Source organism: Schistocerca piceifrons, chromosome 1 (genome assembly GCF_021461385.2).
Source record: "Schistocerca piceifrons isolate TAMUIC-IGC-003096 chromosome 1, iqSchPice1.1, whole genome shotgun sequence".
Lineage (NCBI taxonomy): Eukaryota > Metazoa > Arthropoda > Insecta > Orthoptera > Acrididae > Schistocerca > Schistocerca piceifrons.
Genome location: NC_060138.1, coordinates 586,911,078 through 586,938,253, shown reverse-complemented (window position 1 = coordinate 586,938,253; position 27,176 = coordinate 586,911,078). Strand labels below are relative to the sequence as shown.

General features: G+C 39.7%; 1 protein-coding gene across 6 annotated transcripts in view; it reads left to right on the top strand.

The window, feature by feature from the left end:
* LOC124802797 (histone deacetylase 6) overlaps window positions 1-27,176 on the top strand; it is a 345,030-nt gene that overhangs the window by 196,555 nt on the left and 121,299 nt on the right. For all 6 annotated transcript variants that reach the window (XM_047263842.1, XM_047263812.1, XM_047263803.1 and 3 more), the window contains 2 exons: window positions 11,500-11,581; window positions 11,788-11,875. In XM_047263842.1, the coding sequence (XP_047119798.1) occupies window positions 11,500-11,581; window positions 11,788-11,875 (170 nt within the window). The remainder of the gene's footprint in view (window positions 1-11,499; window positions 11,582-11,787; window positions 11,876-27,176) is intronic.

Sequence of the window (27,176 nt, the reverse complement as noted above, 5' to 3'; positions counted from 1 at the left end):
ACAAGCTTTTAGTATTTTGCTGGAAATGCCATCAATTCCATGTGAGTTTTTGCTTTTAAGCAAGTTTATTATTTTCCTAATTTCAGAGGGAGAAGTGGGTGAGATTTCAATTGTATCAAATTGCATAGGTATGGCCTCTTCCATTAACAGCCTAACATCTTCTAATGAACACCTGGATCCTACTATATCCACAACATTTAGAAAATGATTATTAAAAATATTTTCAACTTCTGACTTTTTGTTCGTAAAGTTTTCATTCAATTTGATGGTAATACTGTCTTCCTCTGCTCTTGGTTGACCTGTTTCTCTTTTAATAATATTCCAAATTGTTTTAATTTTATTATCAGAGTTGCTGATTTCAGACATGATACACATACTCCTGGATTTTTTAATAACTTTTCTTAATATAACACAGTAGTTTTTATAATTTTTGATAGTTTCTGGGTCACTACTCTTTCTTGCTGTCAGATACATTTCGATTTTCCGGTTACAAGATATTTTTATACCCTTAGTAAGCCATGGTTTGTTACAAGGTTTCTTACGAGTATATTTAACTATTTTCTTGGGGAAGCAGTTTTCAAATGCATTTACAAAAATGTCATGAAATAAATTATATTTTAAATTGGCATCAGTTTCACGGTACACCTCATCCTAGTCTAACTGCTGTAGGCTTTCCCTGAAATTTGCAATTGTTAAATCGTTGACTGAACGTACTACTTTGGAGGACTGTTTAGTATTGCTGAATGGAGCTATGTCATATATTGTAACTAGCTATGCACCATGATCAGAAAGACCATTCTCAACAGGCTGAGCATTTATCTGGTTAAACTTATCTTGGTCTATAAAGAAGTTATCTATCAGTGAGCTGCTACCCTTTACCACCCGAGTAGGAAAATCAATAACGGGTGTCAAATTGAAAGAACCGAGTAATACTTCAAGGTCATTTTTCCTATTACCCTCTTTCAGAGAATCTACATTGAAGTCCCCACAAATAATAATTTGCTTCCCCCTGTCTGACAGATTGCACAACAAGGAGTCCAAATTTTTCAGAAATAGATGAAAATTTCCTGATGGGGACCTATATACAGTTACAATTATAAATGTGCCTTTATTTAATTTAAGCTCACAGGCACATGCTTCTATACGTTTCTCTACACAAAACTTTCTTGTTTCTATACTTTTTGCACAATGATAACTTTTGACATATATGGCAACTCCTCCTTTCTCCATATTTTCTCTCATTACATGTGCAGAGAGCTTATATCCACTTACATTTACGTTATCCATATCAGTAACAATGTTTTTGGTATTGGATCAAACACATGCAAAAATGTATACATTTTAAAGTCAAATATTTTGAGAAACAGTATAATAATTTGTGACAAAAATATATTGTTCTTTCTTTGTGCTTGTAAAATCTTAAGGGGTTGCCCAGACTTTTGATCAGGTGAATACAGGGTTATAAATACAAAATCAAATAGGGGTAATGCAGGAGTAGGTTTAATAATGAATAGGAAAATAGGAATGCGGGTAAGCTACTACAAACAGCATAGTGAATGCATTATTGTGGCCAAGATAGATACGAAGTCCACATCTACCACAGTAGTAGAAGTTTATATGCCAACTAGCTCTGCAGATGACGAAGAAATTGAAGAAATGTATGATGAAATAAAAGAAATTATTCAGGTAGTGAAGGGAGACGAAAATTTAATAGTCATGGGTGACTGGAATTCGACATTACGAAAAGGAAGAGAAGGAAACGTAGTAGGTGAATATGGATTGGGGCTAAGAAATGAAAGAGGAAGCCGCCTGGTAGAATTTTGCACAGAGCATAACTTAATCATAGCTAACACGTGGTTCAAGAATCATGAAAGAAGGTTGTATACATGGAAGAACCCTGGAGATACTAGAAGGTTTCAGATAGATTATGTAATGGTCAGACAGAGATTTAGGAACCAGGTTTTAAATTGTAAGACATTTCCAGGGGCAGATGCGGACTCTGACCACAATCTATTGGTTATGAACTGTAGATTAAAACTGAAGAAACTGCAAAAAGATGTGAATTTAAAGAGATGGGACCTGGATAAACTGACTAAACCAGAGGTTGTACAGAGTTTCAGGGAGAACATAAGGGGACAATTGACAGGAATGGGGGAAAGAAATACAGTAGAAGAAGAATGGTTAGCTTTGAGGAATGAAATAGTGAAGGCAGCAGAGGATCAAGTAGGTAAAAAGACGAGGGCTAGTAGAAATCCCTGGGTAACAGAAGAGATACTGAATTTAATTGATGAAAAGAGAAAATACAAACATGCAGTAAATGAAGCAGGCAAAAAGAATTCAAACGTTTCAAAAATGAGATCGACAGGAAGTGCAAAATGGCTAAGCAACGATGGCTAGAGCACAAATGTAAGAATGTAGAGGCTTATCTCACTAGTGGTAAGGTAGATACTGCCTACAGGAAAATTAGAGACACCATTGGAGAAAAGAGAACCACTTGCATGAATATCAAACCCAGTTCTAAGCAACGAAGGGAAAGCAGAGAGGTGGATGGAGTATATAGAGGGTCTATACAGGGGCAATGTTCTTGAGGACAATATTATGGAAATGGAAGAGGAGGTAGATGAAGATGAAATGGGAGATATGATACTGCGTGAAGAGTTTGATAGAGCACTGAAAGACCTGAGTCGAAACAAGGCCCTGGGAGTAGACAACATTACATTAGAACTACTGACGGCCTTGGGAGAGCCAGTCCTAACAAAATTCTACCATCTGGTGAGCAAGACTTATGAGACAGGCGAAATACCCTCAGACTATAGCAGGTGTTGGCAGATGTGAAAATTACTGAACTATCAGTTTAATAAGTCACAGCTGCAATATACTAACGCGAATTCTTTACAGACAATGGAAAAACTGGTACAAGCCGACCTCGGGGAAGATCCATTTTGATTCTGTAGAAATATTGGAACATGTGAGACAATACTGAGTTTATGACTTATCTTAGAAGAAAGATTAAGGAAAGGCAAACCTACGTTTCTCGCATTTGTAGACTTAGAGAAAGCTTTTGACAATGTTGACTGGAATACTCTCTTTCAAATTCTGAAGGTGGTAGGGGTAAAATACAGGGAGCGAAAGACTATTTACAATTTGTACAGAAAGCAGATGGCAGTGACAAGAGTCGAGGGACATGAAAGGGAAGCAGTGGTTGGGAAGGGAGTGAGACAGGGTTGTAGCCTCTCCCCGATGCTATTCAATCTGTATATTGAGCAAGCAGTAAAGGAAACAAAAGAAAAGTTCAGGGTAGGTATTAAGATCCATGGAGAAGAAATGAAAACTTTGAGGTTCGCCGATGACATTGTAATTCTGTCAGAGACAGCAAAAGACTTGGAAGAGCAGTTGAGCGGAATGGACAGTGTCTTGAAAGGAGGTATAAGATGAACATCAACAAAAGCAAAACGAGGATAATATAATGTAGTTGAATTAAGTTTGGTGATACTGAGGGAATTAGATTAGGAAATGAGACACTTGAAGTAGTAAAGGAGTTTTGCTATATGGGGAACAAAATAACTGATGATGGTCGAAGTAGAGAGAATATAAAATGTAGACTGGCAATGGCAAGGAAAGCGTTTCCGAAGAAGAGAAATTTGTTAACATCGAGTATTGATTTAAGTGTCAGGAAGTCGTTTCTGAAAGTATTTGTATGGAGTGTAGCCATGTATGGAAGTGAAGCATGGACGATAAATAGTTTTGACAAGAAGAGAATAGAAGCTTTTGAAATGTGGTGCTACAGAAGAACGCTGAAGATTAGATGGGTAGATCACATAACTAATGAGGAAGTATTGAATAGGATTGGGGAGAAGAGAAGTTTGTGGCACAACTTGACCAGAAGAAGGGATCGGTTGGTAGGACATGTTCTGAGGCATCAAGGGATCACCAATTTAGTACTGGAGGGCAGCGTGGAGGGTAAATATCGTAGGGGAGACCGAGAGATGCATACACTAAGCAGATTAAGAAGGATGTAGGCTGCAGTAGGTACTGGGAGATGAAGAAGCTTGCACAGGATAGAGTAGCATGGAGAGCTGCATCAAACCAGTCTCAGGACTGAAGACCACATCATCATCAAGGCTACAACCTAGCTACGTTCTGCTGTACTCCACATAATAAAGGTGGTGATGTTGCCAACTACTCAATAAAATGTAAGTTCATAGCAACCACAGAAAAAGGGATATGGGGGAACAATTTGTGTGTTGACAATGATTTTGAAACTGCAATTCTTAAATTCACATTTTACACTGTTGCTTTGTATGTTGTAGGTGTATATAGGTCAGTTTGTGGAAATTTTGATGCTTTTCTGTAATCACTTTATGGAGTTTTAAGTAAATTAATGTCGGGTTATAGAAGTGTAAATCTTGTCATACTGGGAGATCTGAACATCAGCACTTCACATGATGGTCAGAAAGGCAAATGTCTTACAGATTGTTTCCTATCCTATGGGGCTAAAGATCTTCTTGGACTAGTACCCACCAGAACAGCTAACACACACAGTAGTTCAGTTGATCATGTTATCACAAATTATGACCACATCATCTCAACAGAGGTCATAAATGGTCACCTCTCAGATAATTTAGGCCAAATACTAGTTCTAAAATATAATCCCAAATTGAAAATGTACAAGTACGGGGAGAATACTATCTGCAAATAACATTGCTACATGAAGACATAGTTTAAGCCAGGAATCATAGGAATCAGTTATTACTGCAATTGGGGTCAACAATAAACTGAACATGTTCACAGAAATTCTGAGTGAGCAATTAAATAGAGCCATCCCATTAAAAAAGTGAGTATTCAGAAAAATCAACCTTTAAAATCAAAACCTATGTCATTAGATTTGTAAACAGAAAAAACTGAAAGAAAAAATGGGTAACGTGTGTAGCTTACACTGACTGATTATCTCAGAGTTACATAAAGAACTCTACAAGCACTACAGATATATGTACCACAAAGAAGTAATGAGATTAAAAGCAGAAAGAACCAGTCAACAGACGTGAGGGCAGATAATGTTTCAAAGACATGCAGGACAATTGTAAATGAAATCAGAAACAATGAAACAGAAACTAAAATTAATAATGTACAATTAATTGTGAATAATGATGATATCTCTGATCTTCTACTAGCCACCAATGTTTTTGATAATTATGTCATAGATAAGGTCGAAAATGATGACTTTGTGGAACAGGATATACAGCACACATTACAGTCCAGTAACAACCAGAACTGCAGTAAACTACCCGCATTAAGCACCTATGACATTCTGCAGCTTATTGATAGTTTCAGAAACAAATAATCAGCAGGAGTAGATGAAATTTCTCCATATCAATTGAAGAAATGTAAACATGAACTAAGGAAACCACTAGTTCATTTAACAAACTCTGTTCTCAAAGAAGGTGTGTTTCCTAACAAGTTGAAACTGGCTGTAGTTAAACCAATATGCAAAAAGGGGGAAATGAAGCATGTTCAGAACTACAGACCCATTGCTGTAATCTTCACTTTTAGCAGACTGAAAGAGAAATTGACATTTAAACAAATCCTGGAACATTACAACAATGCTGACATATTAGGTGATTTCCAGTATGGTTTCCAAAGAGGTCAAAGTACCATGTCAACAGCAGTACAATTTGTCCATCATGTACCTGAAAAAAATAAATTAAAAATCCCGAGCTGTCAGTGTATTCCTGGACCTCTTAAGGGTTTTTCTGTAGAGTACATTATGACATGCTCTTATCAAAAATTGCAAAGGCTGGTGTCATTGGAAAACTCATGGAGTTGCTATAAACATATGTAAAGGGTATGCAGCAGTGCATGGAGATTACGTACTCCAATGGAGAACTATTGGAGAGGAGTAGATCAAGTATAAGAAATATACAGTTTGGTGTTCTTCAGGGCTCCATTTTAGCTCTAGTCCTATTCATTTGCTATGTAAATGATTTCCCAAGTTCTCTTGACAATAAGCAATTGATTACTATGTATGCAGATGACACATCTGGGCTCTGCTGTGCAGACAGTGAGCCCAGCTAGCTAAAGATATACATAAATTTATTGAAAAGGTAAGAGCTCACTTTGAAGAAGTCAACCTAAAAGTAAACATAGAAAAAACTAATATTATTAATTTTAAACTGAGTGGTCCAGACAGACAAAATATTGTGATTGATGAAATTCTACCAAAAGCCTGTACAGATTGTAAATTCTAGGGTTTATGCATAGATGGTAGACTTTAACGGAAGCAGCAAGCTGATTGTATTGGGGTGTGGGGGGTGGACACCTATTCTATATGTATTAAGAAGATTATCACCATATTTTAATTCTGAAACCCTAAGGACTGTGTATTCTGGGTTAGTGTACCCTTCCTTGTCTTGTGGAATAGTATCGTGGGGTGGGGCATGCTAAACTAATATGAAAAGAGTTTTCATATTGCAGAAGTGAGCCTTAAGGATAATAGCAAAAGTAAAACCAGGAACTTCTTGCAAACCCCTACTCATTAGACACAATATTCTTACAGTTTTCATTTCCATTTTTATCATCACATAACATGCCTTATACAATCAAAGATTGTGACATATGACTTGTCAGTTTTACACTATATATAATAATACTAAAAATGGACAGTAAACTAATAATACATATGGTGTAACATCTTCAAAGAGGTATTTTAATTACAATTATAATGCATTGTTACCATTCAAGAAATCTTCTACTTTTATCTTTCAGATATTTTTCCAAGTCTCTTTTGGTACCTTTTACATTTGGGTCATCCATACCTGTCCATATTTTATTTACAAATTTCATATCCATATAGTATGGGGTTTTTTCATATGATTAATTGGCAGGTGGGTAACATGTAGCTTGTTCTATATCTAGTTGCCCTCAAAAAGTTGTGGGTTTCTTTTCATGAAAGTGAGAGTTTCATAGATGTGTATGCTAGGAATGCTCATTAGATCTAGTTTTACAAATAAAGGTTTACAATGTTGCTTTGGTTTTGCTCCCACCATTGCTCGGATGATTCTTTTTTGTAGTGTAGAAGCTCTAAGGAAATTTGTTTTTTCAGACCCCCAGAAAATTATACTATACCTAATGACTGAGACAAAATATGCATTATATACAGTTTTTCTTACAGCTAAATCAGTAATACTATACAAGGTATTCATAATATATAAAAGGCTATTCAGTCGACCCAATACGAGGGGGGACCCAAAAGAAACCGGACGCCGAGGGCGCTGCCACTCGTAGACGTAGTGCAGGGTTCTCATGCTAGATGGTGTTAGCAGAGACCTTCTTGAAACAGCTGTGCAGACGGCGTCAGTGTAGAGCTGAACGTGCAAGTGTGGTATTATGTTTCTCTGACTGTTGGCGGGTTACCTCTGTGAAGTCGTTATGGCAACTTTAAAAGAACAAAGAGTGTGTGTGAAATTTTGTTTCCTGCTTAAAAAAACTACAACGGAGACGCACCAAATGCTTCAGGAAGCTTTCCAGGAGGACGCTATGAGCCGCACACAGGTTTTCGAGTGGTTTGGACGCTTTAAATGTGGTGAAATGTGTGTTGAAGACCAAGCTCGTTCTGGACGCCCTTCAACATTGCAAAATGAGGAGAACATTGAAAAGGTCCGCCAAAAGATCAACGAGGATTGGCCCCAAACGATTGACCAAATTTCAGCAGAGACAGGAATCAGTTGGAGCTTGTGCCAGCGGATTTTGAGTGAGGATTTGCACATGAGACGTGTTGCTGCTAAATTTGTTCCGTGCCTTCTCACACAGGAGCAAAAAACCATCCACATGAATTTGTGTCAGGACTTGAAAACAGAGATTGCACGTGATCCAAACTTCTTGAACAAAGTCATTACAGGGGATGAGAGTTGGTGTTACGGGTATGACCCAGAAACCAAGCAAGCGTCAAGCCAGTGGAGGACCCCCAACTCTCCCAGACCAAAAAAAGCAAGGCAATGAGATCAAATGTGAAGACGATGATCATTGTCTTTTTTGATGTTCGTGGAATTGTGCATCGGGAATTTCTACCCCCTATCCAGACTGTTAATCAGCACTTTTACTTGGATGGTTTTTAGGCGTCTGCGAGAGGATTTGAGGAGGAAACGCCCAGAACTTCGGCGATCGGGTGACTGGTTTCTGCATCACGACAACACTCCAGCACACACGGCCTTACGAGTGACCACCTATTTGGCATCTCAGAGGTGGTCTGTCATTCCCCACGCTCTGTATTCGCCGGACCTAGCCCCGTGCAACTTTTTTCTATTTCCACGAATGAAAAAAACGCTAAAAGGGGAGCGTTATGACGATGTGGAGGCGGTAAAAACAGCTTCGCAAAGGGCACTGGACAATATCAAACTTGAAGAGTTCCAAACATGCTTCCAACAGTGGGAAAAAGAGACTTGATAAGTGCATCACATGTAATGGAGAGTATTTTGAAAGTGACTGAAGTAATTTTGTAAAAAGGTTCATCAATAAATTTTTTATGACAACAATCCGGTTTCTTTTGGGTCCCCCCTCATAAGTTGTCCACATGGTGACTCCGTAACAGGTTTTTATTGACTAATACGCCAAGGAATTTGACACAGTCTGCAGTCTCTAATTTTTTGTCCATATACTTTATTTCTCATATAGACTGTGCAGATTGTTTTGTGGTGAAATGAACAATTTCTGTTTTTGTAAAATTTAATGTCAAGTTATTGTTTTTGACCCATGCCTCCACTTCCCCAAGTGTTTGTTCAATATGATGAATTAGGTCTACCTCATTTTTACATCAGACTACATCTGTTGAGTCATCTGCATAGAGGATAGTATCAGATTGGACCTGGCGTGGCATATCATTAATATAATACAGAAAAAGTAGTGGCCCTAATATTGAACCTTGTGGAACACCTAATTGAGTGTGTTTTCAGCCAGAGAGAAATTTCTTGCCATTGATGTTAATAAGTACTTTTTGTTTTCTGTTTGCCAAGTATGATGACATCCAGCTAACAGATTTGCCTTGAAAACCATAGTGTCCAATTTTTGGAGAAGTAGGTCATGATTTACTTCGTCGAAGGCTTTGGACAGGTCACAAAAGTTGCCTGACACACACATTCTATCATCAAGACATCTGCTGACTTTTGTGACTAATTCATTTATTGCATGGATTGTGCTGCGGCCTTTTCTGGAACCGTATTCATTGCATAAGATAATGTTGTTAGATGAACTGTGATTTTTGATCTGATCACATGTAGCTCTTTCAAATATTTTTGAGAAAATTGGTAACAGATTGGCCTATAGTTGCCCAGTTCATCTTGTTTGCCTTTTTAATGTACTGGCTGAACTTCTGCATATTTTAATTGTTCTTGGAAATATCCCTCATCAAAAGATTGGTTGATTATGAAAGAGAGTGGATATGCAATACTGTGACAGACTATTTTTATTACTTCAGTGGGGACCTCATCCCACCCCACAGATTTTGAATTTTTTTTAAGGACATTATGATTTTGATGACATCTGAGATAGAAACATGAGAAAACTTAAAAGGTGGGCAATGACTGTCTGTCGTATGGGGCTTTATTTTTGATGGTGAACAGTCACCAAATTTGTTACAGTTTACAAAAAAGTCATTGAATGATTCGCAAATGGCACTGGGTTCTGAAACAGCTCTACCATTTATCACTACTTTAGAAGGGCATTTTCTCTCTGCCTCACTGCCAACTTCGCTTCTTATAACAGACCAAACAGCTTTTGATTTGTTTTTTTGCATTTGAAATGAAGTTATTATTCGCAGTACGTTTTGCTAGTTTAACTAGTTTGTCAAATGTTTTTTTTGTATGTGCATACGTACTTAAGCAGTTCAGGGCTTCGATTTACTTTTGCCTCCATATGCAGTTTCCTCTTAGTAGCACTAGACACACTAATTCCTTTTGTTACCAATGATCTACTTTTATGGGATCTGGTCCTCACTGTTATAAAAGGGAAGCACTCATTGAATATACCCAAGAATTCAGTTAAAAAGTTGTTGTAATTGTTACGTGTGGAAGTGTGTTTGCTGACTGTCCACTTTGGCTTAGTTTTTTACAAAATACTTCCACATTTTCTTGACTGAAATTTCTACATCTTTTTGTTGTGCAGACTGAATTTTGCTTTGGTAGTGATACAAATAGCGCTTTATGGTCTGATACTCCTAAATCTAGAAGAAACCTCTCTTTTACATAATAATTATAACTACTTACAATATTGTCAATACATGTTGCAGAGGTTGCTGTAATTCTTGTATACTGATCAAAATTGAGATTTAGCCCATTTGTGGCTTCCAGATTCTTTAAATGTGAAGAAAATTTGTCATCAGTTCTTACATCTATTTTGAAGTCAGCACATATAACCACTTTCTTGTACAGTTTCTCACTTTTTAATTTATGTAGCAATGTATCAAACTTATCTAAAAATACTGAGCTTATATGGTACCCGGGGGTGTGATATATGCTGATAATTAATATGTTATACTCTTTAAGTTCTGTACAACTACTTTCAGATGTACCTCCTTCATTCAGATGGCTAAAATTCTGTCTGATATCATAGTCTACCGAGGAATGAACTAGTATGCAAGAGCCTCCATAGCATTGGTCCTACAAAAGCTGGTAGCCAGTTTATAGCCTGTAAGTTTATTCAGGAGACTGATAGTTTCAGATTTTAGCCAATGCTTTGCCATGTACATACTAGAAACTATAATGCTAGTGAAAGAAGACACTAAGATCATGAAAAGAAACATGGATATTCACAACTATGAAACAAGGCATAGAAAAGACTTTCATATGGTTAACAGAAGATTAACCATAACAGTGAAAAGCTCATATGTCAAAGATGCTGTTTTTAATAACTTGTTACCAAATGAAGTTAAGATATTGACAGGGAATACTTTTAAAAACCGAGTCAAGCAGTGGTTTATCCAAAAATGCCCTTATAACTTGAATTTATCGTGAATAAGAAATCATGTAAACTAAAATAATTGTAACTGTATAAACTTTATACTTGGTTGAAAATACACATGCATGTAAAATTACATAAATTGAATTGATATGTTTTGTTTATTCTGAAATTATGCCCCAATAACGAGATCAAGTATGTAATATTTTACAGAATGGATTTTTCACTTTGCAGTGAGGTATATGTTGTCTTAAAGCTTATTGGTAGATTAAAACTGTGTGGTGGACCGAGACTTGAACCTGGAACCATAACTTTTATGGGCAGTGCTCTCATGTCGTGTTGTCACAATTGAAGTTCTGCCAGTACCTCTTTTGAATCCACCACAGAGTTTCAAAATAGCATAAAACACCTGCAGAGTGAAACATTCATACTATGGTGGCAGATGAAGTTATATGTTTATTATTTTACTTTCTTTTTTCCTGTACATTATTCAGTTGGATTTTTGAGAAATGTTTAGTTGATGTAAATAGTCACATTTAAATTTTATTTTGTTAGGTACTAACTTATCATTTGCACCAAATCGAGTCTGTATTGTGTATGATGAAGTGATGATGAAACACAAGAACATTGTTGAACCGTAAGTACTTTTTTGTATGCTCTTTGCATCATCATAATTCTAAACATAACTGGCTTCATGTAAATATGATCTGTAGCAAACATAATAAATCATAGTTCACTTGAAATATTACTTGTAATTTTTATTAGCAATGTTTATTGTGTGACACATTGATTTTTATAATCTCACAAAACTTTGTATTTGGCTTACGTGTTTGTTTGTTCCAGTACTCACCCAGAAAAACCGGAAAGAATTTCTGCCATATTTCTTAAACATGAAGAATATGGACTGCTAGACAGATGCTTGAGATTGAAGGTAACTTTTTTGTTTCTTTCTTGTGCTTTATTGGACACACCAGAAAATAAATTTAAAAAAGTGATGGACATTTTTTACCTTTGAAACTCATTTTTCCTGTAGATAAAAGCTACTTAAACTTGATGCACCATATTTTTGTACTGTGACTATATTGGGTTGCATTATAATTTGGAATTTTGTTTCCCCCTCCTCTCACTTTTGATAAGTGGTCAGAGTCTGCAGATAATAATGTGCCATCATGGAAGCTATGAAACATACCATAACTTTTCAAGTGTGCCACTATTGTAATAAACACTGAGAATCAGTGTGAATTTGAATGAATGTATTGTGAGAGAAAGATGTATCTGTTTACCAACAGTGTTAATGTATTGAATTAAAACTCCACAATGAGTGGATTATGTACTGCCCAAAGTTTCAAGGAGGACGCTTTTTCATACTGTTTTTTGTAGTGAGATCATCGACATAAAAGATTGTTAGATCTGGGTTTTGCTCCAGATTGAAATTATTTTACAATTTGTAAATGTAATCATCTTTAATTAACAATTCAGTGTGGATTCTTAATAAATCCATCACTAAACTGCATAGTTTTCTGAAAGGATCTATGCTTCGAGAAACTCTGAAACTTATGTACCTGTGTCATCCCACCAGCTCGACCCTGCTGCTCCAGAAGAATGGCACATCAACTGAATGCAGAGGGACACAAGTTGAGTGGCTTGATGCGAGGCAACAGTGCCCAACTCCTGCCATTCCTGGGGCGCCTCACGGCAGAGAGCCATTTATTCAGAGATTGTCGACCGTATTTACAGCTATGCTTGCAAACCAGTTGCTCTCCTAATCAACAATATGCTAAATAAGCGACTATACCAAATAGTCATGGGATGTGACAATAGGTCCCGAAGAAAATAGAAAAAAATGACCAATCACAGGGATCAGTCCTTTCTCCACTTATCTTCAGCTTGTACATTGCTGAAGTCTTATAAACAAAATCAAACTTAAAAAAAATCCAGAAAGTTTGTGAACGTTTTTAGTACACTGGATCTTATAGCTCTCAAATATTGAAGAAAATACATTTTAACACCAAATTGCTGTTTATTTATTGGCTGACTATTTTCAGGATGTGCACATTTTCACAGACCACCTATTATTGAGAACAAAATTTGTTGTGAGTAGAGGTGTGGAATGTGTGCAAACAAACAATGGAAATCTGGGACAGAATAAGGACAATGTTATGAAAAGGATAGGTGGCTACTCACTATGTATAGGAAATGTTGAGTTGCAGACAGCCATGCTAAACAAGTAAGCTTTCAACCAGAAGGCCTTCTTCTGAAAACCACACACACACACACACACACACACACACACACACACACACACACACACACACACACACACACACACACGCTGTGTTTGCTTTTCGAGGCCTTCAGCTTGATGTGATCAATGTGACGACAATATTATATACACAATGGAAAATTTGTTCTGTTTAGATTACACTGTGTATCATGCTGGGTTATTTATTGTTGGCATCTCATAATTTTGAGAGATGATGATGCAGAGAATTTTATTATAAGGTCTTATGTAATATGTGGTATTTTCAATTTACTTCACACTTGTATTAATAGCACTATGTTCAGTTTGAGATATAGTGTTCCATCACATCACAGTGATACAATCAATTTTCATTTCTCTTTTAGCACTGTTTAAGATGAAACATTTTGTTTTATTTATATTTCAGTTGAAATCACATATGATAGTGTAGTTATGCTGTTAAAATTGTTAGTGTTTTGTCTATTGTCTCATATTTGGTGAGTGATGAAGGTAGGATGGAGTGCAGTTCATATGCTGATTAAGCTGCTATTGAAGTTTTCTATAGATCATTTGTCATTGTGTATTTGATGGTTAATGCAGGATTGAATGCCTGTCGTATGCTGTCTAAGGTGCTGTGGAAATTTTATATGAATTTTTTTGCTGTGGAATTATGTTTGTTCAGTTAGCATTCCTTCTGGGTGTTTAGTAGTATGAATGTAAATTTGCATATCTTCTAAAATGTCCATTAATTGTCCTTTGGGGACATTATGCAAAATAGATTTTGTTCAGTATTTGCAGTGGAGTGATTATTCTCTGTGTGTGATGAAAGCTGAAAGATTATTTTTCCTTGTGTTTGTGTGTTCTTTCTATCTCAGTTTAAACTTTTTTAGGTGATACACAGCATATTATTACTTTGTTGTCGAGTCTATTCTTGAATCCATGGAATAGTAATGTTGAACTCAGCAACCAGCGCTGTTACTGTCAGTGGTCATCTAGAGCAGAGCCAGTTATGGTTTGCATCATCAATATTTTCATGGATTGGTAGATTATTACTATCCATGAACATCTTGTTTTTGTGCTCATTCATGAGAGCATTAATGTGACATACATGAGCAGGTTGAATGTGGTTAAAAACTGACAGCTATTCTGTAGGAATTGATTTAATATTGCCAGCAATCATTCTTGTGGCATTATTTAGTTGGACAGCTGTATTTTGTACATGTGGGCTTTTAGCCAAACTGGCCCACAATATTCACCAGCTGAGAAGACAAAACCCACAGCAGAGAACATAGGATGGATGCTGATGCTCCCAAAGTTGTACCACATAGCTTTTGGACGATGATGTTTCTTGTTTTCAATGTTTTGGCTGTTTCTGTCAGATGTTCCCTGAAAGATAAGAGTACTACCAAGGGTTGTGCCATGAGCAAGTGCTGTGTTTCCTAACTGTAGGTGGAGTTTTCTTCCAGTAAGTTTATTAATTAGGTGTGAACAGGAGAACCTCCGTTTTGTTGGTGTTTGTTTCTAGTCTCCATTTGCAAACGCACCATATCAGACGACAGAGCTGAAGATGAGGATAAACACTGTCTAAAATAGGCTTTATTACGTTCACTGCATTCGATTTTGTAAATTCCAGAATGATTTTTATTGTTGTGTTTTGTCTATTTTATGAATGATGTTGGCTCCTAATGTGTTGCTGATATAGAACCCTATTCTGAAATTTGCTTTCTTTATTGTGTAATTCATTCTATCTGATATGTGGCCCCAGTATGAGAGTACTACAAATTTATCTTTCTTTTCTGTTTCAGTCTTTATTAGTGTGATTTCATCTTTGTTGCCTTTGTGGTTTGTATTTAATGTGTTTGTATATAGTTGTGGACTAATTCTGGGTTGTAGCCAATACTGATTGCTGCTGCTCTGAGGGTTTTCAGTTCCGAGGGTGTTCAGTTCGGATTTAAAATTTTCATTGATGAGAGTGCATTTGGTGATTCGATCTTTTGCTGATCGAAAGTATACCTCTTCATGGCTCCTTGGGTGACGAGCTGTTTCAATTGATATCTGTAGTCATGGACTTGTGGAAGATATTGAAAGAACGTACTGACTTTGTGTTCATGACAATTAACTCCAGGAAATTGATGCTGCTGTTAAGTTCGTATTTTATTGTGAAGGTGATGTTTTTGTGCATGCTGTTCAACTGTTGGTGGAAATACCTAATTTCCTTTGCTGATCCATTACATCAAATGATTGTGCCATCTGCTTATCTTAAACAGTATATTACTTTGTTTTTTCAGTGGTCATGTTCTTCATAGAATTTATTTTGTTTTCTAGAAATGCGCTTGTTAGTGTGCTAGACAAGCAAGTACCCATTGCAAGACCGCCTTTCTGTGAAAATATTTGGTTGTTGAAGCTAAAATAGATACGGGGTTATATTATGGTTAGTAGTTCCACTTTATATTATGGTTAGTAGTTCCACTGATTCATAAACTTCTGCTTGATATACTTTTTTTAGTTCAAGAGGTTTTCCTTTATGATGTCAATAGTATAACAAATAGGTACATTGGTATATAGCTTTGTTATGTATAAGGAAATAAATCTGCTGCTGTCCAGGATTTTTATGCCTTTTATTTCTGCAATTAAGTGTAGCAAGTTTTTGATGGTATATCATCTATGATTCATCTAACTGTCACATTTAATTTGGTTCAGCTTTATCTTAATTAAGTATGCAGGACCATTTACAGTCGGTGTAATTGAAACTTTTGGTTTATATGCTTTCGACTGTGCTGTTAGCCTCGGGCATTGTGGGTTCATTACTCAATACCTATTCTGTTTTTTCCGTGTTAAGAAAAATCCAGGTTTTTTGATTGCTCTTTTTATTAGTGCTTGGAATCTGTTGGCGTGGTCCTTACCTATATGTGTGATGTTATTTGCCTTAAAGGATTCAGGCATTTTATTTATATACCCATTTTTTTCATCAAGACAATGGTATTACAATTGTTTGCTTTTAATGCTATGGTATTATGTGCTTAATGCTATGGTATTATGTGCTTTTAATTTGTTTTTAATGTTGTACAGATGTTGTAGTTCCTGTTTTTGGTTATCATTTTCCCTTACCTTATTATATGTTGTAAAAGAATGTATGACTTTGACAATTTTACTAGGTTTATTGTTTTGCTCTAATACAGGAAGTTTTGCTGTGTCCGGTACTACTTTTGCGTGGCCTATCATTGGAAACTACAGCAGTAGCTTTTCGTTTTTGTGGCAGATTATATTTTAATCCCTTTTGTAACAAATTCATTTCATTATTATCGAGGACGAGATCTGTTAAATTAGTAACTTTCTCATGTAACTTACTCAGATTTGTTGGAAGATTTACGTTCAATACAGGTGATACTAGTTAAAAGAACTATACATTTCTTATTATGCCATATTTAATGGTTTCAGTTGTACTGTTTATGTACTAATCAGTGGCATTCTTCTTGTATTCATTTGCGTTCACTTTCGTTATTTACTAACTGTGCTACATATGTCTCCACTTTTGTGTTCACAGTAGTATATTTTGGGGTCACTCTGTTTTCTAGGCAGCACTTGTTATATCGTATACCTCCAGTGTTTATCCTCATCTTTAGCTCTGTTGTCTGATATGGTGCGTTTGCAAATGGAGACTAGAAACAAACACCAACAAAACGGAGGTTTTCCTGTTCACACCTAATTAATAAACTTACCGGAAGAAAACTCCACCTACAGTTAGGAAACACAGCACTCGCTCATGGCACAACCCTTGGTAGTACTCTTATCTTTCAGGGAACATCTGACAGAAACAGCCAAAACATTGAAAACAAGAAACATCATCGTCCAAAAGCTATGTGGTACAACTTTGGGAGCATCAGCATCCATCCTATGTTCTCTGCTGTGGGTTTTGTCTTCTCAGCTGGTGAATATTGTGGGCCAGTTTGGCTAAAAGCCCACATGTACAAAATACAGCTGCCCAACTAAATAATGCCATAAGAATGATTGCTGGCAATATTAAATCAATTCCTACAGAATAGCTGTCAGTTTTTAACCACATTCAACCTGCTCATGTATGTCACATTAATGCTCTCATGAATGAGCACAAAAACAAGATGTTCATGGATAGTAATAATCTACCAATCCATGAAAATATTGATGATGCAAACCATAACTGGCTCTGCTCTAGATGACCATTGACAGTAACAGTGCTGGTTGCTGAGTTCAACATTACTATTCCATGGATTCAAGAATAGACTCGACAACAAAGTAATAATATGCTGTGTATCACCTAAAAACCACTGGGATATGACTTGCCACACAAAACATAGTCAATGCTAGACAGAATTAAAACACAGAATGGTATTTACGCATATTTTTTACACATATGATGTAAACAACTGTCCCCACTTTGTGAGTGTGAAGAACCACAGACCTTCAGCCCCCCCAGGCGGCTCACCACTCTTTGGCAGGTTTGTGCTTTGCTACCACGGGGTCCCAGCCTTTGCAGCATATTTTCCCTTGTGTGCTGCATGTCTAGCCTCTTGATATTTTTTTTACCCTCCCTTGGGGAACATATCTGGGGTGTTATTAGGAATGTTCCGCATTGTCTGTCACTGACATAAGAACGGTGTCACCACTGTTTCTTGTTCCCTTTTCCTTTGTTCATTTCCGTTCTCCTCTCATTCCTCCACTTTAGCATTCGAGGTTCCTCTTTTTCTTCTTCCTCCCTTTGCGCTCCTGAAGGCCAGCCCACGCATCTGATGCTTAACAGGTGACTGGGTAACGTGTAGTTCCTAGCCCTGGGTTGACAGGTACGGTTCACACGTATCCCGTGGTACAGGCCAGGCTCAGGGAGGGGTGATTGCCTGAGCTGCAACCTTCCCATTCTGCTGATTGGTCCCTCTGTCAGGTGTTCGGGATGTGTGACCTTAGTTGTGAACAATCATCTGAGGTGGGTGTGCTTGTGAAGGGGGCCCCTGTTGGAAGGAGTGCTCCATCAGAGACGCTGGCAATCATGGGAGATTGTCTCGCAGTGAGCAATCATCTTTACAATCAACGTCTATGAAATGTAAACATAATGAGGCTAACAATTCAAAGACCCTTCAAGCAGCACCATGGTTCCTTGTGGTTTCACATGCTGAAGATAATCAGTCCTTCGCTGCTGTAAATCCATTTATTATTAAGAAAGGTGCTGAAGCAATTGCTGGCCCTGTGAAAGCCTGCTCTCATTTACTGAATGGCACTTTGCTGTTGGAGACTACTTCTGATTCTCAAGCATAACAACTGCTTGCTGCCTCGCTTCTCCATGGCTACCCAGTTTGTGTTGAGGCCCATATAACTCTAAATTATTCCTGTGGTGTTATTTACACTGCTCGGCGGTCTGAGCGAGGCTGAAATCTGATCTTACCTCTCCGATCAGGGTGTCATTGCTGTCCATTGGGGAATGAAAAATGTAGATTCCTCCTTATTGCCCACCCGGACTCTTTTTCTCACCTTTGATAGAGTGGTGCTTCTGTCCAAGATCAAAGCAGGCCATGAAATTATCACAGCCCAGCTGTACATTCCGAACCTAATGTGCTGCTACCAGTGTCGTCATTTCAGCCACATTAGAATGTCTTGTTGACACCTGTGGAAGGAATGTGCACGAGGGTGATTGTCTGCCTCCTTCTCCCCGCTGTACCAACTTCAGTCGTGGCCATGCTGCCTCCTCTTGGGATTGTCCCATTTATCTTGATGAGCTGGCTGCCAAGAGATCCAGATAAAGGAAAAAATGTCCTACCCAGTCAATTGCAAGTTATTGGCTAGACGCAAACCCTGTGTTCTCCCGTCGGCACACCTATTGTCCTGTTCCTGTTACCCCTTGCTCCATGAAGGACATGGTCACGCCGACATGCGACCTCAAATTCAACTCTGAGGTTGTGAATTCGCTCAGTGTCAAGTTAGCATCGCCATTCCCCATCCAGCTATGCAACACTCCATCAAACTCTCACCTCAAGGGGCAAAGCTACCAGCTTCACAACCAGTAGGCTAGAAAGGACAGAAGGAGTACTCCCATGAAGACTTCCTACATCCCTCCAGCTAAAGAACACCCGAGTCTTCCTTTGCTAACTGGAAAAACTTGAAGAAGTCCACCAAAGGCAGACGGTCTTCTCATTTGCCGACTCGGATGATCCTATTAGATGGTGTTGGATGCGATGCCTTAACCTGGCCGGCCCCCGTGTGCTGGTGCGCACCACCAACCGTTTTTCTGTGTTGGACTCCATAGACCGACAGCTTAAGCAAGCTGATAGACCGACAGCTTAAGCAAGCTGATAGACTGACAGCTTAAGCAAGCCGATGCTTCTGTGGACCCCATGAAGCAGGATCCTCCTGCTTCTGTGCCCTTTAGCAGCGACTCTTCGCAGGCTGTCACTTGGCAGCGGCTGAGGCGACACCCCTTCATCTCTTCCTCATCACGATTCTCCTCCAATGGAATGTTTGCAGCCTTCGGTCCCACAAAGAGGATTTATGGCTGCTTTTACTCTTTGCACTCTGCCGTCAGGAAATGAAATTGAGTGCTCACAACCACTTTGAGCTTTCACATTTCTTCCCGGTTCGTTTTTACCTACCCCCCTGAGGTTGGCATTCCATCTCATGGGGGCATCATGCTGCTCATACAGGATGATGATCATAGTCAACCCATCTCCCTGACTACCCATCTTCAAGCTGTTGCAGTTCGCCTTTTCTTTCCCCAATTGATTTTTTCACTCTGTACCATTTATGTCTCTCTGTTATTCGATGTCACCAGGGCAGCCTTTCTTCAGCTTAATGGGCAGCTATCTCCCCCATTTCTGCTACTTGTGACTTTAATGCACATCATCCCCTTTGGGGTTCTCCGAGAACCTGTTACAGAGGTGCCCTCTTCGCTGATGGTCTTAATCAACTCGACCTCTTCTGCCTTTACACTGGAGCACCAACATTCCTTTCCAACTCCTTGCACACCTATTCCTATTTAGACCTATCCTTCTGCTCTGTCCAGCTTGCCCATCTTCTTGAGTGGTCCGTTCTTTGTGGCATCTGCTCCAGCAACCATTTCCCATGTGCTATTTGTTTGCTGACTCCTACACCCCCTGCGCGCACACCCAAATGACAGCTTACTAAGGTCAGCCGGCTACTTGACTCCTTCCTGGCGACCTTCAAAGAGCAGGATTTCTCCAGTTGTGATGACCAGGTGGAATATCTCACAAACATTATCCTTACTGCTGCAGAACATACCATTCCTCACACTTCCTCTTTACCACACCGTGTCCCAGTCCCCTGGTGGACTAAGGCATGCCACAGCACAATTCACGCGCGGAGACATGCTCTTCGTGTTTTTACCCGTCATCCTACAGTGGCAAACTGCGTTCAGTATAAACAGATGCGAGAAGTGTCTCGTTGCGTTCTTTGGTTAAGCGAAAAAGCTAGTTGGATTTTATTCACTAGTTCATTTAACATTCGACTTCTTCCTCTGTCGTGTGGGCCAACTTCCAACAGCTGTCTGGGACCAAGTTCATTCGCCAATTTTTGGCCTGATAGTAGCAGATCATGTTATTGTGGACCCTGTTGCTATCTCCAATACCTTGGGCCACCATTTTACGGAAATTTCCTCCATCAGAAACGAGTGGAGGGGGCTCGGGCGATACCCTTCTCTTCTCAGAACTGCAAGTGCTACAATGCCGCCTTTAATATGAGGGAGCTAGATCATGCTCTCAGTTCATCCAGATCCTGCACCCCAGGGCCAGACGCTGTCCACATTCAGATGTTGAAGCGCCTTTCTCTTTCTGCTTAACAAGTACAACTGCATCTGGGCAGAGGGCGCATTTCCCTGATGTTGGCATGAAGCCACTATCATACCCATACCTAAGCCTGGCAAGGACAAAAACCTTTCTTTTAGCTGCTGCCCCCATCTTTCTCACCAGATGCATTTGCAGGATGATGGAACATATGATTCATGTCTGTCTGGTGTGGTGGCTCGAGTCTCACAATTTACTAACCACCGCACAGTGTGGATTTCGGGCACGCCATTCTGCAGTTAACCGTCTTGTCACTTTGACCACCTATGTCATGAATGGTTTTCTGTGGAATCCCAGACTGTGACCGTGTTTTTCAATTTGGAGAAGGTGTACAACATTTGCCGGAGATCTGGTATCCTCTGTACTCTTTACACGTGGGGCTTCCGTGGCCGCCTGCACTGTTTCCTTCAGGAATTTTTAAAAGACTGAGTTTACAAGGTACGTGTGGGTTCTGTGTTGTTGGACACCTTTATCCAGGAAAACAGTGTGCCTCAGGGTTCTGTCCTGAGCGTCATCCTCTCTGCTTTCGCCATTAACCCTGTGATGTCCTGCCAGGCATTTCTGGCTCCCCTTTTGTTGACGATTTTACCATCTATTGCAGTTCTCCATGGACCTCTCTCACTGAGCGGCTTTGTCAGTGATGTCTTGATCGTCTTTACTACTGGAGCATCGACAATTGCATTCGTTTTTTCATTGACAGAACTGTCTGTATGAATTTCTGGTGGTGCAAATGGTTTCTCCCACCTTCTTTACATCTTGGGCCTACTGCTCTTCCATTCATTGAAACTACGAAATTCCTGGGGTTCATGCTCAATAGGAACCACTCTTGGTCCTCCCATGTGTCTTACCTGGCAGCCTGCTGTACAAGGTCCCTAAGTGTACTACGTGTCCTCAGTGGTACTTCTTGGGGTGCCGATCGAACCGTTTGTACCGGTCGCTTGTCCGTTTGAAACTCGACTATGGGTGCTTTGTTTATGTGTCTCCATGTCCATCCCTCTTATGTTGTCTCAACACTATCCACCAATGTGGCATTCGTTTGGCCACTGGCATCTTTTACACTAGCCTGGCTGAGAGTCTGTATGCTGAAGCTGCTGAACTACCACTGTCCTGCCACTGTGACTTTCTCCTCAGCAGGTATGCATGCCGTATGTCTGCCATGCATGGCCACCCATCCTATACCTTCTTCTTCGATGATTAGTTTGATCGTCACTACGGGGCGTGTCCCTCTTCTTTGTTACCTCCTGGAGTTCGCTTTTGGCACTTGGTGTGGCAGCTTAACTTCACACTACTTGCAACTTTCCCGGTGGGTGTGAACCCTTCGCCACCATGGCTTTGTGAAGTGGCCTGTGTTAACCTTGGCCTTCATTCACTACCTAAGGACACTATTACAGCCTCGTTCTATTGCCTTCAGTTTCATGATCTTCACATGAAATTGCGTGAGAGTACCTTATGTGTACACTGATGGCTCTTGGACTGACCCTGCTGTAGGGTGTGCCTTAGTCATTGGCGTTCGCGTCTTTAGATATTGCCTTCTGGCATGCTGCTCAGTATTTACAGCTGAGCTCTTTGCCCTGTATCAGGCCACGGAGTACATCCGGCAACACCGACTTTTCAATTGCATCCTCTGCTCAGACTCTCTAAGTGCCCTTCAAAGTCTATGTGCATTGTACACTGCCCATCCCTTAGTGAAAGGGGTCTAGGAAAACTGCCACTTGCTCACTCTTGATGGCGCCACTGTGCAGTTTATGTGGGTTCCTGGCCATGTTCGTCTTCCAGCAAATGAGGCTGCTGACGTAGCTGCCAAGGCTGCAGTCCTCATACCTCAGCCCACTAGTTCCTATATTCCCTCCAATGATCTCTGTGTTGCTGTCTGTCAGGAGGCGGTGTCCCTTTGGCTTCTCCATTGGTCTTCTCTTCATGGGAATAAGCTCAGGATTATTAAGCCTCTCCCAGCGGCTTGGACAATCTTGTCTCGCCCCTCCCACTGGGAGGAGGTCATTTTAATTAGGTTGTGTATTGGGCACTGCCTTTTTATCCATCGTCATTTGATAAGTTGCACTCCCCTACCACATTGTACCCATTGGGCCTAACTGTCCACCACTTCCTGACAGAATGTCCATTTTTCAACTGTTTACGTTCCCACTTGAGTTTGCCATCTAAGTTATCGGCTGTTTTAGCCAATAGCGCGTGAGCTGTTGACCGTGTTTTACTTTTTATCTGTCAAAGCAGTAGGGCGAAGGCTATTTAATTTTTAGTTTTGGACCTCTGTTTCTGTATGGTGTCTTCAGTAGCCTTTTCTCCACGTCCTTGTTTTTAGCTGTCTTCTCTTATGTCAGTTGGGATTGATGTTTAGTTATTTTTTTGACCCCTCTCTGTTCTATAGTTTAGATGTGGGCACATATTACCCTAGTTGTTTTTGCACTCTACAGCAAAACAAAACAGACCTTCAGATACTTTACAGAAGAATGCAATGTAAAATCATATGATGACAGACCTGGAAACTTCCTGCTGGCAGTTCCGAAGTCAGTAGATTACATGTAGATGTGTGTTTATAAGATTGTAAATTGTAGAAAGTATGTTCTACACTCTATGCACTTTTTTTATTTGTTTGTTCAATGTGTCAAAAATCCTTCAGGGGTACTTTCCCAGTCTTCCAACTGTGGCTTGCATGAGGCTAACAAGCCCTTTTTGTTTTGAGCTTCATGGAATAATCTATAAACAGTTGCAGAACCCGTCCATTCAAGACTCGGACCAGACAATTGGTTCATTTGCCACAATTGCTCCAGGGCATTGGTCAGTTTGTCTGTTAGCCATATTAGATTTCTAAAACTCTTCTCTACTATCCCTGTAGGCTTAATCATACTTCGTATTGCATGTAAAGCCTGTATTTTGTGTTCATAAATTAGCCCATCAAAATAGGTGACAGAATGAAATACAACTACAGTGAGCCTTGTAAAAGGCAACAGAACACAGAATATTCATCCAAACTGCCTGTGGTCATCTTTCTGCAAATAATTCCAAATGAAGTAGGACTTTGTGTGTGTGTGTGTGTGTGTGTGTGTGTGTGTGTGTGTGTGTGTGTGTGTGTGTGTGTGTTTGTTCGTTCATTGGCTACTTGTTGGTAGGCAAAGGGGTGACTTCTGTTTTGGCAGCAGTTGGTTGTAACCTCGAGTTAAGGAAGTATGTGCCAACAATTTGTAGGTATATTTGGTCAAGACAGACTCACAATGCCCAGGTCTTTGTGGCTTGCAGCAGGAGCCATCATACGTTTTCCTGACTTAAAGATGGCTGTGATTTTTTACTCTTTCCAAATTATGGCTTATGCTAACAGTTTAGAGAATATCAGTAAAGAATGCTTCTAGTCATCTTTTATTTTGCTATGCGAATTAGGAATTCTGAATGGATGCCGTCAAAAACAGGTGTTTCCCATACTTTCATTTCTCTGAGAGCTGTTGTCATTTCCTCACTGCTGAAAGGTCCAAATTAGTTGGACTTAGATTTAGAGGCTAGTTTGAGAGCTTTCAATTCCGTTTTGACCTTAATTGTATGTGATTCAATCTGAGGAGTTCTAGAGGTGGACACAATGTTACTTGCTACATGCTTGGGAGTAACAGCCTCCTGCATTCGGTCTGATGAGTTGGCTCCTACAAGTTTTCTCAATGAGGACCAAGCTTTTCTGCTTGAGGTGTGTAAATCTTAAGGCCTGAACTGTTTTAGTCCACTGCAAATGGCAAGTTGCATTGATTCTGTGTAGAAATTGTCAGCTGTTTCAAAGTCATTGTTAAAAACTTTTTGTATAAAATATAGCACTTTTTTGTCCATTCGGTACATATCCTTGCGGAAGCCTCGTGGGATACATTTCTTTGCTGTGCATAACAGTCCCACTGAACTTCCTCTAATTTGTCCTTACTGGTGGTATCTATCCCACACATTTTCCAGACTTTAGAAAATTCAGAGTCATCAGCACTTCCAAAGTTCCATCTAGCTCTGGGAAATGATCTCGTGAAAGGTTGCTTGTAACTATTTTGAGTAGTACTGGATAGTGTTGGCTGTGTGAGAAGTCATCCAGGACTCGACTTGACACTGGTAAAACAGGCCATTATTACTGGAGGACACACAGCATAAATCAGAGTTGTGATCTGTTTTACAGGCACCAGAACAGAATATACACAGATCTTAAGTATCAAAAACCAGGTGGAGGTTGTGTTCTTCATACCAATCAACCAGCTTCTTCCCATTTTCATCATTACATTCGTATTTCCATAGTTCATGATGGCTATTGTAGTCTCCCATTTACACCATATGGTTGTCGTGGGTTTCCAGTACATGGCTCCATGTGGCTTGTAAGATATTCACTACAATTACTTCACCAATCGTGAAGATGACTTAGTGGATATTATTTGTGTTACTGGTAGATAAAATGTGGATCTTTTATATACTGCATCTTTCCAGAATTTACTGCCCTCCAGCAAATTTGTTGCACTCAAATTATTCTTGGGACCAAGAGCTGAATAAAACCAAGTATAGAAAGCTCCAAAATGCACTGATCAGCCAGAGCACTATGACCACCAACCTAATATTGATATAAACCTGTCCAGGTGATAGCAGTGTCAGTTGGTGATTAATGACTGCTAGTCAGACATATGCACAGTGTATGTAGTATCACTGAGCGTGCTGTCTGTGTGTGGAATGGGGAAGGCGCCCCAACTATCTGAGTTCAGCTGTGGGCAGATTGTGATGGCCTTGAGGCTCGGCATGAGCATTTTGTATATTGCACGACTTGCCGTGTGTTCAAGAAGTGGCATAGTGAATGTCTTCAACACCTGATGAAGCCAAGGTGAAACCACATCCAGATGTGGGGTTGGATGGCCACCCCTTATTAGACATTGGATATCATAGGCTGAATGGACTGGTAAAACAGGACAGGTGGTGAACTGTGATGGAACTAACATCAAGCTATAATGCTGGGTAGAGTATAAGTGCTTCTTGAACGTACAGTGCACCGAACGCTTCTAACGAGGGGCCTCCACAGCCAATGACTCATGCATGTGCCAATGTTAGCACCATGACATTGGCAGCTACGAGTGAAATGGGAACGTGTCCATTGACACTGGCCATTGACACAGTGGAGACCGTTGCTTGGTCTGATGAATCCTGATACCTTTTTCATCATGCTGAATGGAATGCTCAAATCCATCGTCTTTTAGGGGAACACCTCTTTGACATCTGTTCTGTGGGACAGAGGTAAGGTGTCGATGGCTCCATTATGCTCTGGGGAACATTCACGTGGGCTTTCATGGGTCCAGTGAAGCTTGTTCAAAACACCATTACAGCCATAAGTATGGGACACTGATTGGCGACCACGCACATCAGTTCGTGACGAATGTGTTTCATGATGGCAGTGGCATACTTCAATAGGATAATGTATCATGTCACAAGATGTGATGGAATGGTGTTCCTCAAACACAGTGATGAGTTACAGTTAATGTGCTGGCCCTCCAGCTCGCCAGATTTGAACCTGATCAAACACACCTGGGATGTTATTGAACGTAGCATCAGAGCTCATTGCCACCCTCTCCAGAATTTATGGGAATTAGGTGACTTGTGTGTTCAGACGTGGTGCTAACTCCCTCCAGCGACCTTCCAAGGCCTCATTGTTTCCATACCACTACATGTTGTTGCTGTTATCAATGCCAAAGGCGGACATGCTGGCTATCAGGTGGTAATAATATTCTCACTGATCACTGTATTTAGCGAGTCATGGAACATATATTGGAAAGACAGACTGGATGTTATTATAGGAGGGGGAGTGTTCATTGCAGTAAACAAAAGTGTTGTCTCTAATGAGTGTGACTGTGAAGTTATATGGAGGTTTGTAACAGGTCTAGGTGAAATCAGTTTAATTGTTGTATGTATTTATCTACTGCTCAATAATACCATGGCAGTTTTAGAGTCACTTAAAGAAAGTGAATTCTCAGTAGTGTGGAAATACCCAGATCATGCAATACTAGTTGGAGGTGACTTCAGTCAACCGCTTATAGGCTGTCAAGTACTTCTGATGTACTTTTGAACATGTTCTCAGAAAACTGTCCTGAGTAGCTAGCTTGGCAGCCTACAAGCAGTGGATATATTTTAGATGACCTTGTCAATAGTGCCAGTGTAGAGACAGGGAT